General features: G+C 42.6%; 2 protein-coding genes and 1 pseudogene across 2 annotated transcripts in view; 2 read left to right on the top strand and 1 right to left on the bottom strand.

The window, feature by feature from the left end:
- The window catches only part of LOC139550191 (protein kinase C iota type-like), a 54,158-nt gene extending 49,825 nt beyond the window's left edge, over positions 1-4,333 (bottom strand). Inside the window, exon 1 of the mRNA XM_071360896.1 lies at positions 3,988-4,333. Coding sequence (XP_071216997.1) covers positions 3,988-4,067 — 80 coding nt within the window. The 5' untranslated portion in view covers positions 4,068-4,333. The remainder of the gene's footprint in view (positions 1-3,987) is intronic.
- Positions 4,334-8,651: 4,318 nt separating this feature from the next.
- LOC139551382 (polyhomeotic-like protein 3) overlaps positions 8,652-17,949 on the top strand; it is a 13,055-nt pseudogene continuing 3,757 nt past the window's right edge.
- Positions 9,796-14,146, top strand: LOC139550185 (uncharacterized). Its single transcript, XM_071360887.1, has 10 exons — positions 9,796-10,690; positions 10,778-10,954; positions 11,045-11,106; positions 11,189-11,275; positions 11,363-11,404; positions 11,473-11,646; positions 11,726-11,761; positions 11,860-12,414; positions 12,696-12,807; positions 12,902-14,146. The coding sequence occupies exons 1-7, from the start codon at positions 10,588-10,590 to the stop codon at positions 11,759-11,761; spliced, it is 681 nt and encodes a 226-aa protein (XP_071216988.1). The 5' UTR covers positions 9,796-10,587; the 3' UTR covers positions 11,860-12,414; positions 12,696-12,807; positions 12,902-14,146.

Here is a 17,949-nt window from a genome sequence, read left to right as displayed (position 1 = left end):
GTTGTGCTTATTTGTGAGATTTTTTTATGGAGAGTGCTTTCGGGAGGATATGCTCGGCTTCATGCCATTGGAGGGACACACTACTGGTGAGATCCTTTTTCAGAAAATGGTCTCCTTTGTTCAATGAGACTGGATTTGTAGTAAGTTAACCTGCTTGTCACAGATGGCGCTCCATCTACAGCGGGCAGAGTACAGGGGCCCGTCTTCCCGCTTATCAGTTCTTTTAACGAAGATGAGATCACTACACCGAACTTAACTCAGCGGTATGTTGAAAAAACACCATGGACTCCGTTAGGCCTATCCTAAACTTTATCCGATTAACATCTGGCTTGCAACATGGCTTGTTCGTAGTCTGCTGAAAGACATGTCTGCTAATCATCATGATGTTAGGTGGCTATGCAAGGGTAATTCTCTCAAGAGAGTATGTGAGTTTAGGGAGGAGATAGTTGCTTTTGTCCACGATTGCCACGACAAGAAAACCGCTGACGTCACTCGACGAGGGTCTCCTACAGCTGGAGTTAGTAGACATGTACGCATCAGCTGATCTGAGGCACGCGCTTCGGTCTGTGTGAAGTTTTGGACTGAGCATATTATTGCAGATCAAATCCCAAACGTAAGAGCATTGGTGTGTTTTCTTTTAACAATGTTTTGATCAACATACACATGTGGATCCAGCTTCTCCTACATGAATTCCAGAAAAATTAACACTTGTTACTCCTTGTCAAACCTGAATCTTCATCACTGCCTGTGGGTTGCCCTGACTCCTGCCAAACTTTTCTGCTATTTCCCTAATCTAAACAGTGCAATTTCTCCCATTAGAAGGGAAACACGTGTGTGTGTGTGTGTGTGTGTGTGTTTCTTATATTAAGACAGGAAAGACTGAACTGAATAGATTTGAACAGAATGTGATGCTGGTCAATGGAGATATGCCATGTTTCCTACGTGCAATTATTTTATTTTTTAATTTTTTAAATAAGATAAATCCAAACAAAAGATGAATGTATGTACGTACAATACACTGTGTTATAAGTACAAATGTGTTCCATTATTTCAAAAAAGTTGATGCACTGATTTACTCTTAAAGCACTTCAAATAAACTTTTAGCAAGATGTCATTTAAATAAAATAGTTTTCTAAGATTCTAATTGTGTATTGTTTTTTTAAACCAGTCTTAGGAAGAGTAATCCCATGTAGAAAATATCTGGCCATATTCAAGTCTGGCCCCTTTAAGAATATAGTTGAATAGCCCTGGTATAGAGGGTACAGTGGTTGTTGTTGAATAGCCCTGGTATAGAGGGTACAGTGGTTGTTGTGGAATAGCCCTGGCATAGAGGGAACAGTGGTTGTTGTTGAATAGCCCTGGTATAGAGGTTACAGTGGTTGTTGTGGAATAGCCCTGGCATAGAGGTTACAGTGGTTGTTGTTGAATAGCCCTGGCATAGAGGGTACAGTGGTTGTTGTGGAATAGCTCTGGTATAGAGGTTACAGTGGTTGTTGTTGAATAGCCCTGGCATAGAGGTTACAGTGGTTGTTGTGGAATAGCCCTGGTATAGAGGGTACAGTGGTTGTTGTTGAATAGCCCTGGCATAGAGGTTACAGTGGTTGTTGTTGAATAGCCCTGGCATAGAGGTTACAGTGGTTGTTGTTGAATAGCCCTGGTATAGAGGTTACAGTGGTTGTTGTTGAATAGCCCTGGTATAGAGGGTACAGTGGTTGTTGTGGAATAGCCCTGGCATAGAGGGTACAGTGGTTGTTGTTGAATAGCCCTGGCATAGAGGGTACAGTGGTTGTTGTTGAATAGCCCTGGTATAGAGGGTACAGTGGTTGTTGTGGAATAGCCCTGGTATAGAGGGTACAGTGGTTGTTGTTGAATAGCCCTGGCATAGAGGGTACAGTGGTTGTTGTTGAATAGCCCTGGTATAGAGGGTAAGGTTGTTGTTGTGGAATAGCCCTGGTATAGAGGGTACGGTTGTTGTTGTGGAATAGCCCTGGCATAGAGGGTACAGTGGTTGTTGTTGAATAGCCCTGGCATAGAGGGTACAGTGGTTGTTGTTGAATAGCCCTGGCATAGAGGGTACAGTGGTTGTTGTTGAATAGCCCTGGCATAGAGGGTACAGTGGTTGTTGTTGAATAGCCCTGGTATAGAGGTTACAGTGGTTGTTGTTGAATAGCCCTGGTATAGAGGGTACAGTGGTTGTTGTGGAATAGCCCTGGCATAGAGGGTACAGTGGCTGTTGTTGAATAGCTCTGGCATAGAGGGTACGGTTGTTGTTGTGAGCACTTAAAGCCATTGGTTAGCAGGCTATTATGATAACTAAGATGGTGGGAAGGAAGAGAGAGAATTGACAGCTTTGTGCCTGATGTGATGTGCTTGGAGGGCTTTTATTGAATACTTCCTCTTACAAAGCCGGGGCTGAACCCCTATGGCACCCTATTCCATATATAGTGTACTACCTTTGACCAGAGTCCTGGTCAAAAGTAGTTCACTATATAGGGAATGGGTGCCATTTGGGACACATATCAGGCCTTTGTGTTGTGCACTGATGCAGACAGAGAGCTGCTATAAAAGACAGGCACTGCCTACTTACCAAGAGAGGAAAATAATATCTTTCTCTCGCTGACCCTAGTTCTCTGTCAACCATTCAACCTGCTTTCCTCAGGAATCCTGCCTCTGGTTTGGAGGCCAAGTGGCCCTGTGTATTTATGTCAAACTGGCCATTATTATAGGACAGTATGAAAGCATATATAAAGAGCAGAGCCATAGAAACAGTATATGACTGATACAAGGAAGTACAGCAAAAACTGTATATAGGACTGATGGTTAGAATCAGAAATGCGATTCGAATGAGAGCCAACAGGGATGTAGAACCTTGCCTGGATCCAAACGTAATTGTTCTGCTTCAACATGAAGTGAAACATTACTATGCCGCTTGGATCCAGGCTAACAGAGACAAGCTTTTCTCCACTAAAATATGATTGCCTTTACCACTGTTCATTCACAAATGTATAGAACAGCCAATGCTTATATAAAGCCTAGTTAGCCTTAATAATGAGTGGCATGTCCCTGCACTTGACAAACCAATTCAAATGCTTCATACCAGATTCCCCAAATTCTTGACATTCCTAGGCGGTCATCTCAGAAATAGTATGGATGTTTTGTTTCCAGAAACAACTCGTTTAAATACCTAGGGACAATAGTGCTGGCTGGGCGGCTATGTAGACTTAGCATGAAATACAACAGGTCTGGCAGAAGTTACTGGTAATACACGTTTGGCCAGACTCCCTCTGGGAAAAACCACAATCACAGACTCGCCATCACACAAGGAGTGTTCGGCAACATCTGTGTTTGACAAGTGATTTCCATCTTTGGATACAATTACTGATCACCATTCACTAGCTATAATTGAACCACAAACAGTGACATCTCAAAATAGGCTCTCTAATCTACTGCCAATTAAAAAAAAAAAAATGGTTATTCAATGTAAATTCAGGTATCAATGGCTGGGATTACTTAAATGCTTCAAAATAATGTAAAACTTCATAAGATGCTGTAAAATGATTCAGTCCAGTTATGACAACACACAAGCTTCAATAGCTGGCTATGAGGATCCTGACAAGAATCAAACATCCAGCTAACGTTAGCTTGCTTCATCGCCAACACCAGTTAGCTAGCCTCTAACTAAGTTCAATGTAACGTTAGTTAAGTCATGTCTCAGTTAGTTAAGTCATGTCTCAGAACCTGTAGCCATTAAGCCATGAAACAATGGGGGGGAGTTTCACTTGCTTAAAATTGATTTGAGATAAATAACTTGTATGCTAAACTAGCAGCTTAGCTACATGTCTGGATAGTTCCACTTGCTTGTCAAGTTTCTCTCTAACGTTACCTGGCTAACTATCTGGCTAATAAAGCCTAGCCCAAGTTACTAACGAGACAAATAACGATTTGTTTAATCCCAAAACAAATTGCAAACCCTAACTGTGTACTTACCCTTTGTAGTAAGCTTTTACCCGGACTTGGTACGGGTTCTCGCCGGGGTGAGACATGCTGCTGTCCCGCAACGTCGGCATTATAAATTCTCAGATTCGGACACTCCGCTCGCTGAAGATGCCTTCCTACTGCGGCTAACTTAGCTGTGTACCACACCCTAAACCCTCTTCTGTACCTATATCGATAGATAAAATAATTAGCTAGCTGACTAGTTATGGAAACGAACAATTGGCGCTTTCTTAATTTTACAAAATTCAGACATAAAGTAATGTAAAACTTGAAGGAATCCGCCAAACAACACTCCCTACTACTGTAAAGGCCTCACGACGGACGAATCCATTAGCGGAATGTAAGAGGGGCAACTAATTACTTCAATCAACAAACTAAACAAGAAGATACACTGATCGCAGACAATATTTTGTAGATAAAACATATATATAATACAAGGCAAATAATGTTAATCTCATATATTATAATGATAGACAATGAGTACATTTTCAGTTCAACACAATACTTCAAAATGAATGTGTTCGCCAGCATTCCGATTGTACTAACTGAAATGCGAGGGGGGATAGTCTACATTTGATTCGGTCCAGAATCAGACCTGCCTCGTACGAGTCATCCTGATCGCGGGCTAGACCTTTGTGGGGTCCTTGGGAATTACATTGTATATTGCCATTTCTACATATAATTTCAATTCTACAAAATATGTGGAAGTTGAAATGGAGTTATTGATATGAAAATCATATTTTGGAAATAGAGATTGGTATTATTTTTGCCATACAAAACTAGACCACGTTACAGTCATACAGAATCCACGATGATGCATGAATTACAGATACCAGCAGTTCTCTGTTCAACATCAGCATGATTTATGAAGTCTGGAAAACCTGTGGCCTCTTTTCCCGAGTCTTGTGTCACCTAGTGGACATACAAATACCTAGTATTGCAATACATACTACCAGTAAACCTTGACATTTTTTGTTTGTTGCATGTTGAATGATTTTGCTTGCATTAATTCTCAAACGCTCCCACAAAAAGACACAGAAATATTTGTATATAGGCTCACAAATAAGATACATTGGAGTCTTAGCCTATGGCATGCGCCTTGTGCACTCTCAATTGTGCAATGTATTTGTGAAAACAGGAGCACTTACTATTTTCTACATCTAAAATAGAACCTTTTGATCTCTCCCAGAGCAGAAGAACACAATATCAGGTCATTAAAAACGACGATGTCTTGTAAATTGGACAGTCTGTATATCTCCTACTCTCAGTCTTCGTCATAGGTCTATAAAAACTGTCTGCGCTATTCCTGGCCTAATCTAAATTGTTGCCATGGTAACATTTTTTGAGTCTGCAGAAGATAAATTGTGTGTGATTTGTTTTATATCATGGCAGCTATAGGGCTTAATTCTCAAAGCCTCTCTGGTCACACAGATCATGTGCACACAAGACAATATCCTATTGAGGACGTTAGTCTATTCTATGATGCAAACCGATGGTGCAAAATACTAAATGGTGACTTGAGAGTAGACTGTTTCATTTATTAGGCTACACAGTTAATTCAGCAATAAAGGATATGTTGTGTTAAATCATTTAATGTAGGCCTAATTTTATTCAAAAGGTGGGTAAGCAATAAAGATTGAAATGCAATTTGAGCAATTTCTTGATACAGTAGCCTATATAAATTAGAGGCATTTATTTGTGGTGATAATGGCTGTAAACGCTTTGACTTTGTCTCCAAAATGAGAATATATATTTTTTTTTAGGAACATTTCTTTTTACAGTAAAGACCTCTGCTCTGTTGTGGATGGTCCTCCCACACTGCAGGTGGTGCTGTGTCTAGGTTTTCATTCCGTCGGTTCTAATGCTTGACGCATTCAGAACATGATTGTGACAGTCTGAAACCGCAGGGTTTTGTTCAGCCACTTCGCCATGGGTCAGGTCTAGTAACAGCAGTGATAGGTGAACGGTTGTGCATGGATATATAGAGCTATTATAGGCAGCCATATAATTGGCCAAGGAACTAGATGATGATGCCCAAACTAAATATATTTTATGTAGACTAATAGATTACTTATAAAGGAATTGTTAGACGATTTTATTTTGAAATAATGAATACATAAATAATCGTTATGATAAACTATACATGGGGCGTTCTAGAGCCTATGGTTGCCAGCACTGCACATGCAGCGATAAAAGGGATGACTGTAGCCCAATGCATGAATTACCCAAGTCTAGAAGTACATTCTGCACATGATTTAACAACAATTGTTCGAATAGATTTTTAAGTTCCAAAATGGATTTGATGCATTGCTATCGCTGCATGAAAATGTGTCTAACTTTCACCAGTCTGCTTTTCGTCAGTGCATGGTTGTGGCTATATGGGTTGGAATAATTTGTCTGTCCAGCAGAAGAGATCCTACACACAGGTGTGGAAATGAAACATTGAGCTTCAGGAATTGGAACATACTTAATGTGTGTGGCAGGTAGCCTAGTGGCAGGTAGCCGAGCGTTGGGCCAGTTCCCGGAAGGTTGTTAGATCGAATCCCCGAGCTGACAAGGTAAAAATCTATCGTTCTGCCCCTGAACAAGGCCGTCATTGTAAATAAGAATTTGTTCTTAACTGACTTGCCTAGTTAAACAAAGGTTAAATCAAAAATATCAGCAGTCTATTGTGTCTCGAATGGTCCTTTTTAAGCAAACTGTTAGGAGCAAATTAAAGTAGGCCGCGGCTACTTTATTTACACAAAATTACATGTAACATTTTTAAAACTAGGCCAGTTTGAGGGTTTGTGTGATTTTTATAATACATTTTCTTTAAAATTTCCTTCAACAATTCAAATGCTGAAAAAACTTCAATTCGGTAGGTTTATAAGGCTATATTTTTCAAATTCTTCCGGTCTTTTATGAACATGATGAATAGTGAGTAATCAACATGACATCAAATTGCAGTCTTTATCAAATACATTTCAGATCTGATTGCACTTTATTGCATATATTTTAGGCTATAGGCTATTGAATTCAGATGATTTGGAAACGGAAAATGTCAAGGTTATGTGGAGGAAAATCAGGGGGGGGGGGGGGGGGCTCCCGAGATGCGCAGCAGTCTAAGGAACTGCATCTCAGTGCTAGAAGCGTCACTACAGAACCTGGTTCGACTGTATCACAACCGGCCGTGATAGGGAGTCCCATAGGGCGGCGCACAATTGGCCCAGCGTCATCCGGGTCAGGGAAGGGTTTGGTCCGGGGTTGACCGTCATTATAAAATAAGATTTTGTTCTTTTAACTGACTTGCCTAGATAACTAAAGGTAAAAAATATAAAAAATAATAAAAAGTTTTATATATTATTCAAAAAAATTTACTAAATAATTTATTTGAAAATTCAGCAGATCAAAGGGGAAAAGGCAAACCAACAATATGATTAGGCCGAGATAAGGTCGACCTCATTTTAATATGATTAGGCCGAGATAAGGTCGACCTCATTTTAATATGAATAGGCCGAGATAAGCCCGACCTCATTTTAATATAAATAGGCCGAGATAAGGTCGACCTCATTTTAATATGAATAGTCCGAGATAAGGTCGACCTCATTTTAATATGAATAGGCCGAGATAAGGTCGACCTCATTTTAATATGAATAGGCCGAGATGAGGTCGACCTCATTTTAATATGAATAGGCCGAGATAAGCTCGACCTCATTTTAATATGAATAGGCCGAGATAAGCTCGACCTCATTTTAATATGAATAGGCCGAGATAAGGTCGACCTCATTTTAGTAACATTACTCATTTATATAAGCCAATGTTTCTGATATTTGGGCTGGTCATTATCTTTCAATTAATGAAATAGGACAGTTGAAATGTCAAGTAGGCCTAATCACATACAACAATAGGCTACAGCTCGTCTTATTAAACAAACCTCATTCAAATAATATATTAAACTTTTGCTAAGATTTATTTATGACTGAGACAAATACTCTACCAGTGTCCAGGGGCATAGACAGCCTTCATATCCATATTTCTATCCATTATTATTATTTGTATGAGTACGTGTATTCCGTTTGCGTATAGAAATGTAAATTCATATTTTTCTTCAAGTTTTAAGAAACGATTCGACAGAATATGCGTACGGGACATAGGAACCCTTCACTTATCAATCTGTAGATTTATAGCCGCATAGGCTATGGGGCAGACGGGGGGCGTGAGGAGAACTCTGTCTTGGTCTAGTCCAGCAATCCTCATCTCATCTGTTAGTTACAGCGATTATATGCCCAATCCGTCAAGTGTAGTCCGACATTCACTTTAGAACTTTATTAAAAAACAACCGGCTCAAAAATGTTGTCATTTAGATATGCACTTATGATTAGATTTATTATATGAAGAGGCAATTTATGAGCTAAATTACAGTCCCTCTTTTCAGGGATACAGAAGAAGGGAAACTTTTTTTTTTTTACTGAACAAAGTAGGCATCCATATATAAATGTTCTAGTTTCAAAATAATACATACCACATCATCAAATCATCATGTTTAGTTACAGAGGTTTTTCTGTGTGTTCTGTTCAGTTGGCCCATTGATATAGACAATAGTGTTACCAGAGTGATGGACTGACAAAGCCCTGAGGAGACAGAGGAGGAGGGAAGAGAAAGAGGAGAGACCAATGGGACTACTGTCACTGCACCACAGGAGTTACCACAGTTACCACCAATGCCATCACATCGGTGGTCATCACCATTACAAAGGCAGCCAGCAGCACCACACCCCCCCATGCAGCCATGCCCCTCCCACCTCTCTGGGCACCACCCCCACAGAGAGACAGGTTGTTCAGGTGAGAGAGGAGACAGGGAGCCAGAGAGGACAGGAAGCCAGAGGGGACAGGAAGCCAGGGAGGACAGCTTCCGTCAGTGTGTTAAATTAAACCACATCTGTATGTCAAGCAAAGTCTAGTTTTCTAAGCATAAGAGTAGTCTATGTTATTGTGACCAAACCCAGGTTGTCCACATGCCTAGAATCCAACCCGTTTCAGGCTGAGTTTAAGACGAGACATTAGTTCTGGAAGATAAAATTAGTCATCAGGTCTGGTGAGAGTAGTTCAGGTCTGTCTTGTGTAGAAGTCACTGAAGCACCCCCACTACACAATATGAGTAGTGTGTCTCTGCTGTGTCTCTCTATCGAGCAGGCCATCCACAGCAGAACCCAGACCATGGCAGCTCAGTACCTGCAGCAGATGTACGCTGCCCAGCAGCAATACGTCATGCTGCAGACAGCAGCCCTGCAACAGACACAGCCACACAGTAACAGACAGTCCCCCACCTCACCCCCCTGCAGCCAACTGCATGGTGCCCCAGGTACCAGAATCACAATCTCAAACACCTATCTGCCTACCAATGCCTAGTGAGACCACCACAATTCTGTCTGTCTGTCTCCAGATCACCATCCCTGCCTCTCCAGGAACAGGCCAGCTGATTGGTTGTTCTGAGTTCCAGCTCCACCACAGGCAGGATTACCCGGCAGGTCATGCTCCTGGGGACTGCCTCCTGTAACCAGGCCCAGATGGTACCTACCATTTCCCTCTTCCTCTAACAGTTTTGTTGCGCATGATAAATGATAAACGATCTACTTGCCAAAAGATCATAGGAAGTAAAAGAAGAGCTTCATTGTAAGCATGACAATTTCTCTGTCTCTTTTTCCACTGATGTTTTCCAACAATTTCTCTCTCACATTAGGAGTTTCTACTAACTTTTTCCTGCTTTTCTCTTTCTTCTTGGTGTCCTTTCCCTTTTTTCTCTTTCTTCCGCCTCTTCTGTCTGTCAGTTGATTCTGACCCCTGCGGCCACCGTGGCAGCAGTCCACTCTGACCTGCCTTCTGCAGCTCCTCTCAACTCTCCGCCTCCCAGGTCAGCAACCACCAATAGGATCAAGGGTTAAAGGTGAAAAGGTTCAGAATGGCCAGGGGCCTGTTGCACAAAAGTAGAATTAAGACATCCGGGATAAATGACTCAGCTGAGCTCAATGAAGCCAAAACATGTGCGTCCAGGCTTAATTGGTTGCACAAAGACCAAGCCAGGATGAGCAGACACGGATTCATTAAGCCAGGTGAAACCAATCCTGGATAGGTGCGCGCTCACGGCTCACTCAAATAGACCCCGCCACAGATCACAGATTAACTGATTTACCATGGCAACTAGAGCCGTGTACTTTTCCCCGTCGGAAGCACAAATCCTCATGGAGGCATACGAGGAGGTAAAAGATATAATTAAGAAGAAAGGCAACACCGCCACAGTGATAAAGCAAAGAGAAAAAGCGTGGCAAAGTATTGCAGACCGCCTGAATGCGTAAGTAGTGCACAATTACACACTCACCGCTCTGCTGAAACATCACAATTACAATTCAAATATTTAATTCACATCTCCAAAAATGCAGTTGTACTGTAATTATGAAACGGTTAAATTTTTAATTGAAATGCACTGCAGATATGAGTGAAATTGTGTAAAGTAACTCCATCACACTGTATAAAGCTATGATAAATTTTTTGATATTTTTACTGAAAACAAGACAAAAATACCAAGTAATTTTTTGCAGTGTGACTCCATTAAATGTGTGTGTGTGTGTGTGTGTGTGTGTGTAGATTAAACATGAACGGGCCAAAACGGACATGGCAGCAGGTCAAAATCAAATACAAGAACATTCTGCAGAATGGTATGGTCCCTGACTAATATTTAACAAAGCACAAGCATATATTGTACCCAGAAGGTGCCTGCTCACACATTGTCTGTACTGTTTTAGCAGTGAAAAAGAATACCCACAGACAAGGCACGGGTGGTGGGTCACCAAAGGCTGACCTTACCCCAGCAGAGGACATGGCCTTGGAGCTAAATAAAGGCAGGCCCGTCTTAGAGGGGATCCCTGGGGGGAAAGAGACGAGCATAGGTTCCTCCCAAGATGCCACCCGCTTCATTCAAGGTATGTCCTTCCATCTCTACATGGGATACAACCACATTCATATTGAATCAATTTGGACTGTCTGACTTTGGTTTACCTATTGCCTTGCAGTGTCTGGCAGCACTGTGTTCCTGTTAGAGCCACCAGCACAAGCACCAGACGATGCTGATCCAGTGAGTACTCCATCAAAGGCATACTGTAGGCCTGGCATGTCTTGTCTACTAGCTTCAATATGAATCCGATTAAATGTGATAGGGTGAAGGCCCCAGTGCAGCAGCAACAGCACATGATGGAGACGATGATGAGGAGGAGACCATCTCTCTGGATTCCAGAAGGCATGAGGTATCATGTTAAGACTGTGAAAGTACTATTTACTCTACAATGGTGAGGAGTCCTCATCAAAATCAAAAAATCTAATTTCTTTTACAGGACCCAGATGCTATACAGTGGGAAAACCAGCCTGGCAACATAGTGCGTATTAATAAAAGGACACCACATCCTGCCAAATTCCAGCTGCGCTAATTGTATTGTGTTCACAGAGCTCACAAGCTATCAGAAAGTTGTATGGCAACCACCTCCGGCGCCAAATAGAACTGGCAGACATAGACATTCAGTACAAGAAGAAAAAGATGGAAAATCTTGCACTGGAGTCCGAAATAAAAAAGAGGACAATTAGGAAACTGGACCTTGAAATAAAAAAACTTGAGAGGGAGGTGAGATATGCCTTCAATGTACACTGTATGCTAACTGTAACACAAATGTATTAATCATTATTTTTCTTTCCTCCCCCAGCTCCAAGAAGATGACACAGCTCAAAATAAAAATTAGGTATATTCTCGTAAAGTCAAGTGAGCCATGACATATGAGCTCTTATTGTGAGCACACAGGACGGTGGCATCTTTCTAAGGTTTTTTTTATTTTCCCAGCAATCAGTACAACCAAGTCATCGTTATAAGGCATCGCCCTCTTTTGCCCACCCCCCCAGCACCAGGTGTGGCCACTAGCCTATATGAAGGCCCAAAATTGTGTGTTCCTTTCTGCTCTGACAATGGCATGCCCATTCGTGCGAGATGTGGTGGATGAAGAAGCACTTGTGCTGAGGAGAGCCTTCAGGCGAGAAAGTGTCTTCAGGGACCGGTTGGACCCACTGGCCTTCCCTGATGACCATCTATATGAAAGATACAGGTTTTCTGCAGATGGCATCAGGTATCTATGCAGACTACTGGGTCCCAGGATTAAGCACCGCACTGCACGGAGCCATGCACTGAGTGTGGAGCAAATGGTTTGTGTGGCCTTGCGCTTTTTTGCTAGTGGAGCCTTCCTGTACTCAGTGGGGGATGCAGAACAGCTGAACAAGGCCACAATTTGCCGCACAATAAGGAGTGTGTGTCTGGCTATCAAAGCATTAGCAGATGTCTTCATCTCCTTCCCTGGCCACAGAAGACTCTGTGACATCAAAGAGGAGTTCTATAGGATTGCAGGTAAGAGGATCTACAAATTACAGGACAACTGTTAACACATAGTAGGATACTCATTACTTTGTGTGACAGGTTTCCCCAATGTCATTGGTGCAGTGGACTGCACACACATAAGTATAAAAGCCCCCTCAGGTGCCCATGAGGCTGATTTTGTGAATAGGAAATCCTTTCACAGCATTAATGTTCAGGTGAACATAACTTTTTGATATTGTCCATTGACGAACACTCTGCATTGCCAGTGATGTGCATTGATTGGTGTAATATTCCTCATCTTATGATTTCAGATGGTCTGCAATGCTGACTGTGTGATCAGCAATGTTGTGGCAAAATGGCCTGGCTCAGTCCATGACTCCAGAATCTTTCGGGCCTCTGAAATCTATCAGTGCCTATCACAAGGTAAGCCACACAACCCCTATTTATAACCATCATGGCTGTGTCAAGAATATCACTGTGTTTATGAGGTAGTAATGATGAGATTTTGTGTTGACAGGTGAATTCTCTGGTGTGTTGCTGGGAGACAGGGGGTATGGCTGCCAGCCTTTTCTCCTGACACCTTTCACAGACCCCCAGGAAGCACAGCAGGCCTACAACCATGCCCATGCCAGGACCAGGGCCAGAGTTGAAATGACCTTTGGCCTCCTGAAGGCACGCTTTCACTGCCTTCACAAATTAAGGGTCAGCCCTGTTAGGGCATGTGATATTACTGTGGCTTGTGCTGTCCTCCACAATGTGGCCTGCCTGAGGAAGGAGAGGGCCCCCAGAGTGCCACCAGCCATGGACTGGGACAATCCGGCAATCTTCCCTGATGACGACAGTGGTCGGCTGCTGAGGGACCAATATGTGTTGAATTATTTTAGTTAGTATGTGTGCTTTCAATTTTGGTTAAATATGTCCTGCGGTGGCAGAGGAATTTGGGTTTTTTTGGGTTCGTTTTTTGACGAATTTGGCCTCTTATGATGTTTGTGCGGTATACTGTGTGTAATACAAGGCTGCAGGGAGGCTACTGCATCCATTCATTTGTCTGTTCAGTTGATGTGTATGGATTTGTCCTGCATTTATTTTAGTGTGCAGACATGCAGGGTGTGTTATATACAGACCTTTGAATGTGTATGTATCATTTTGTATAATATGCTTGGATTCTGTGCTTTCCATCTTGTAGAGTCACTGTGACTTCAGTTTCGAAAGGAGCTGATGGTTTACCTGCTTTGTTTTGTCCTTATTCAATAAAGGAACATAATGTTACACATTGTGTTTTTATATTCATATGGAATGTGTATTTGTTTATATGACAGAGTACTAGGGCCACACTGAAGAAAAAGGATAAAGTCATAAATTTATGAGGCTGGTTCTTTCTGCAGAAAAGCTACATATTGTTTTTACAGTTTTGATACTTATGACAATGTGATACTTAATATTCTGGCACATCAGCATGTCTTTGTTTATGAAACCATACTGAAGTACAATTTCACGAAATGCCCCACATCTGTCATTTTAACAACTGTCCTCCTTTAAAACAACTGGTTACAATATTATGACTTGTGTTTTTTTCCCCTCTGTGGCCCTAATATTCTATCATTTTATATATAGCCTTATAGTCTATGGGAAACTGTAAATTATCTAATGATAGCAACATCATCTAAAAATCATTTTTTATCCAAAATCATTGAAATTAATGATCACAAACGTTTAAATAATAACAGTGGGTCTAGTTATATGTGATAACAATGTATAGTGAGCAGTGAAATAACTATTGGTTTCCATTTGTGGTGACTGCTGACTGACATTAGGGATGAGATTAAATAGATCCTGGAATTTAGCCTGGTCTGGAGCAGGCTAGCTCCACAGAATAAATCTCCATGGTAATTTATACCATAACATATCCTCCTGCCCCCTATCCATCTTTAGTGCAACCGGATTACGGATCAATTGAGCCAGGATCACCAAGATATCCTGGCTTAATCCCTTATCCTAGTTTTGTGCAACAGGCCCCAGGTTTTATATGCCTGGCAGGCTAGCTAGCCTGTCGTCAGAAAGCACGGCAGAAGTTCACATCTCACTATTACCGAGATGTCATTTATATACCTGGACGACAAATACATTTAATACTATTTTTATATAAAAAAATGTAGGCCTATGTGATCACTGTAAGTCGCTTTGGATAAAGGCATCTGCGGTATCTGACATGGCTAGATATGTGGACAGGTGGCATATATCTGACTTGGTATTTCATGGCTAGATGTGGACAGGTGGAATATATTTGACTTGGTATTTCATGGCTAGATGTGGACAGGTGATATATATCTGACTTGGTATTTCATGGCTAGACGTGTGGACAGGTAGCATATATTTGACTTGGTATTTTATGGCTAGACGTGTGGTATATATTTGACTTGGTATTTCATGGCTAGACGTGTGGACAGGTGGTATATATCTATATCTGACAGATGTAGAAAATCCAGCAGGCATCCGTGCAATCGCCATAGACAAACATTGGCAGTAGAATGGCTTTACTATAGAGCTCAGTGACTTTCAACATGGCCCCTTCATAGGCCACCTTTCAAACAAGTCAGTTCATCAAATTACTGCCCTGCTAGAGCTGCCCTGGTCAACTGTAAGTGCTGTTATTGTGAAGTGGAAACATCTAGGAGCAAAAACGGCTCAGCCGCAAAGTGGTAGGCCACACAGGTTCACAAAACGGGACAGCCGAGTGCTGAAGAGTGTAAAAATCGTCTGTCCTTGGTTGCAACCGAATTACAAACTGCCTCTGGAAGCAACGTCAGCAAAATAACTGTTCACCGAGAGCTTCATGAAATGGGTTTCCATGGCCGAGCAGCCGCACACAAACCTAAGATCACCATGGGCAATGCAAGTGTTGACTGGAGTGGTGTAAAGCTTGCCACCATTGGACTCTGGAGCAGTGGAAACGCGTTCTCTGGAGTGATGAATCACGCTTCACCATCTGGCAGTCCGACGGCCGAATCTGGGTTTGGCGGATGCCAGGAGGACGCTACCTGCCCCAATGCATAGTGCAAACTATAAAGTTTAGGGGAGGATTAATAATGGTCTGGGGCTGTTTTTCATGGATCGGGCTAGGCCCCTTAGTTCCAGTGAAGGGAAATCTTAATGCTACAGCATACAGTGACATTCTAGACTATTCTGTGCTTCCAACATTGTGGCAAAAGTTTGGGGAAGGCCCTTTCCTGTTTCAGCATGACAATGCCCCCATGCACAAAGCGATGTCCATACAGAAATGGTTTGTCGAGATCGGTGTGGAAGAATATATGCAATCTGGTTTCCGAGCTGGTCATGGGTGCACCTCAGCCATGCTCAAGGTCCTAAACGATATCATAACCGCCATTGATAAAAGACAGTACTGTGCCGCCGTCTTCTATCGACCTGGCCAAGGCTTTCGACTCTGTCAATCACCACATTCTTATCGACAGACTCAATAGCCTTGGTTTCTCAAATGACTGCCTCGCCTGGTTCACCAACTACTTCTCAGATAGAGTTCAGTGTGTCAAATTGGAGGGCCTGTTGTCCGGACCTCTGGCAGTCTCTATGGGGGTGCCACAGGGTTCAATTCTCGACTCTCAATTCTCGACTTCAACTCTCGATTATTTTCTCTGTATATATCAATGTCGTCACTCTTGCTGCTGGTGATTCTCTGATCCACCTCTAGGCAGACGACACCATTCTGTATACATCTGGCCCTTCTTTGGACACTGTGTTAACAAACCTCCAAACGAGCTTCAATTCCATACAACACTCCTTCCGTGGCCTCCAACTGCTTTTAAATACTAGTAAAACTAAATGCATGCTCTTCAACCGATTGCTGCGCGCACCCGCCCGCCCGCCTAGCATCACTACTCTGGACGGTTCTGACTTAGAATATGTGGACAACTACAAATACCTAGGTGTCTGGTTAGACTGTAAACTCTCCTTCCAGACTCACATTAAGGATCTCCAATCCAAAATTAAATCTAGAATTGGCTCCCTATTTCGCAAGAAAGCCTCCTTCACTCATGCTGCTAAACATACCCTCGTAAAACTGACTATCCTACCAATCCTTGACTTCGGCGATGTCATTTACAAAATAGCCTCCAACACTCTACTCAGCAAATTGGATATAGTCTATCACAGTGCCATCCATTTTGTCACCAAAGCCCCATATACTACCCACCACTGCGACCTGTATGCTCTCGTTGGCTGTCTTTGGTAGGTAAAGCCCCGCCTTATCTCAGCTCACTGGTCACCATAGCAACACCCACCCGTAGCACGCGCTCCAGCAGGAATATTTCACTGGTCACCCCCAAAGCCAATTCCCCCTCTGGCCGCCTTTCCTTCCAGTTCTCTGCTGCCAATGACTGGAACGAATTGCAAAAATCACTGAAGCTGGAGTCTTATATCTCCCTCTCTAACTTTAAGCATCAGTTGTCAGAGCAGCTTACCGATCACTGTACCTGTACACGGCCCATCTGTAAATAGCACACTACCTCATCCCCATATTGTTTTTCTTTTTTTGTTGCTCTTTTGTACCCCAGTATCTCTACTTGCACATCATCTGCATATCTATCACTCCAGTGTTAATGCTAAATTGTAATTATTTCACCTCTATGGCCTATTTATTGCCTTACCTCCCTAATCTTACTCCATTTGCACACACTGTACATAGACTTTTCTCTTATGTTATTGACTGTACGTTTGTTTATCCCATGTGTAACTCTGTGTTGTTGTTTTTGTCGCACTGCTTTGCTTTATCTTGGCCAGGTCGCAGTTGTAAATGAGAACTTGTTCTCAACCTGGTAAAATAAAGGTGAAATATATATATATTTTTTTTAATTGACTGGCGTGCACAGAGCTCTGACCTCAACCCCATCGAACACATTTGGGATGAATTGGAATGCCGACTGATAGCCAGGCCTAATCGCCCAACATCAGTGCCCAACCTCACTAATGCTCTTGTGGCTGAATGAAAGCAAGTCCCCACAGCAATGTTCCAACATCTAGTGGAAAGCCTTCCCAGAAGAGTGGAGGCTGTTATAGCAGCAAAGGGGGGACCAACTTAACATATTAATGCCCATGATTTTGGAATGAGATGTTCAACGAGCAGGTGTCCACATAATTTTGGTCATGTAGTCAATATATCAGGAACAGTAGAGGCCCCAATGTGGAGCCCTGAGGGACACCATACCCACATATATGATATCCAGTACCTGCTCAAAGACATTGGATGTATGTAAGTAATATTTACCTATAACGCGTGTGTCTTCTCTCCTCTCTTAGGTCCAGAGCCTGGCTGTGTGGTCCCACCTCCCCGGGGCTTTGGCCACTGACCAGAGTGTCATGTCGCAGCCGTCCTCCCGGCCCCAGGCCCATGTCCTGGTCAGCTCACTGCCCAAGATGTCCCTCTGTCCCCTGAGGTCCAGCCAGCAGTCTGACCCCTCGACAGACACCCCTGGAGCCAAGACCCAACCGGCCGACGTCACTCGGCTAACATCAGCAAACCAGCTTATCGCGCCTGGTAAGTCAGTCACCATG

The sequence above is a fragment of the Salvelinus alpinus genome, chromosome 23 (assembly GCF_045679555.1).
Source record: "Salvelinus alpinus chromosome 23, SLU_Salpinus.1, whole genome shotgun sequence".
NCBI lineage: Eukaryota > Metazoa > Chordata > Actinopteri > Salmoniformes > Salmonidae > Salvelinus > Salvelinus alpinus.
This window is presented reverse-complemented; position numbering and strand designations above follow the sequence as displayed.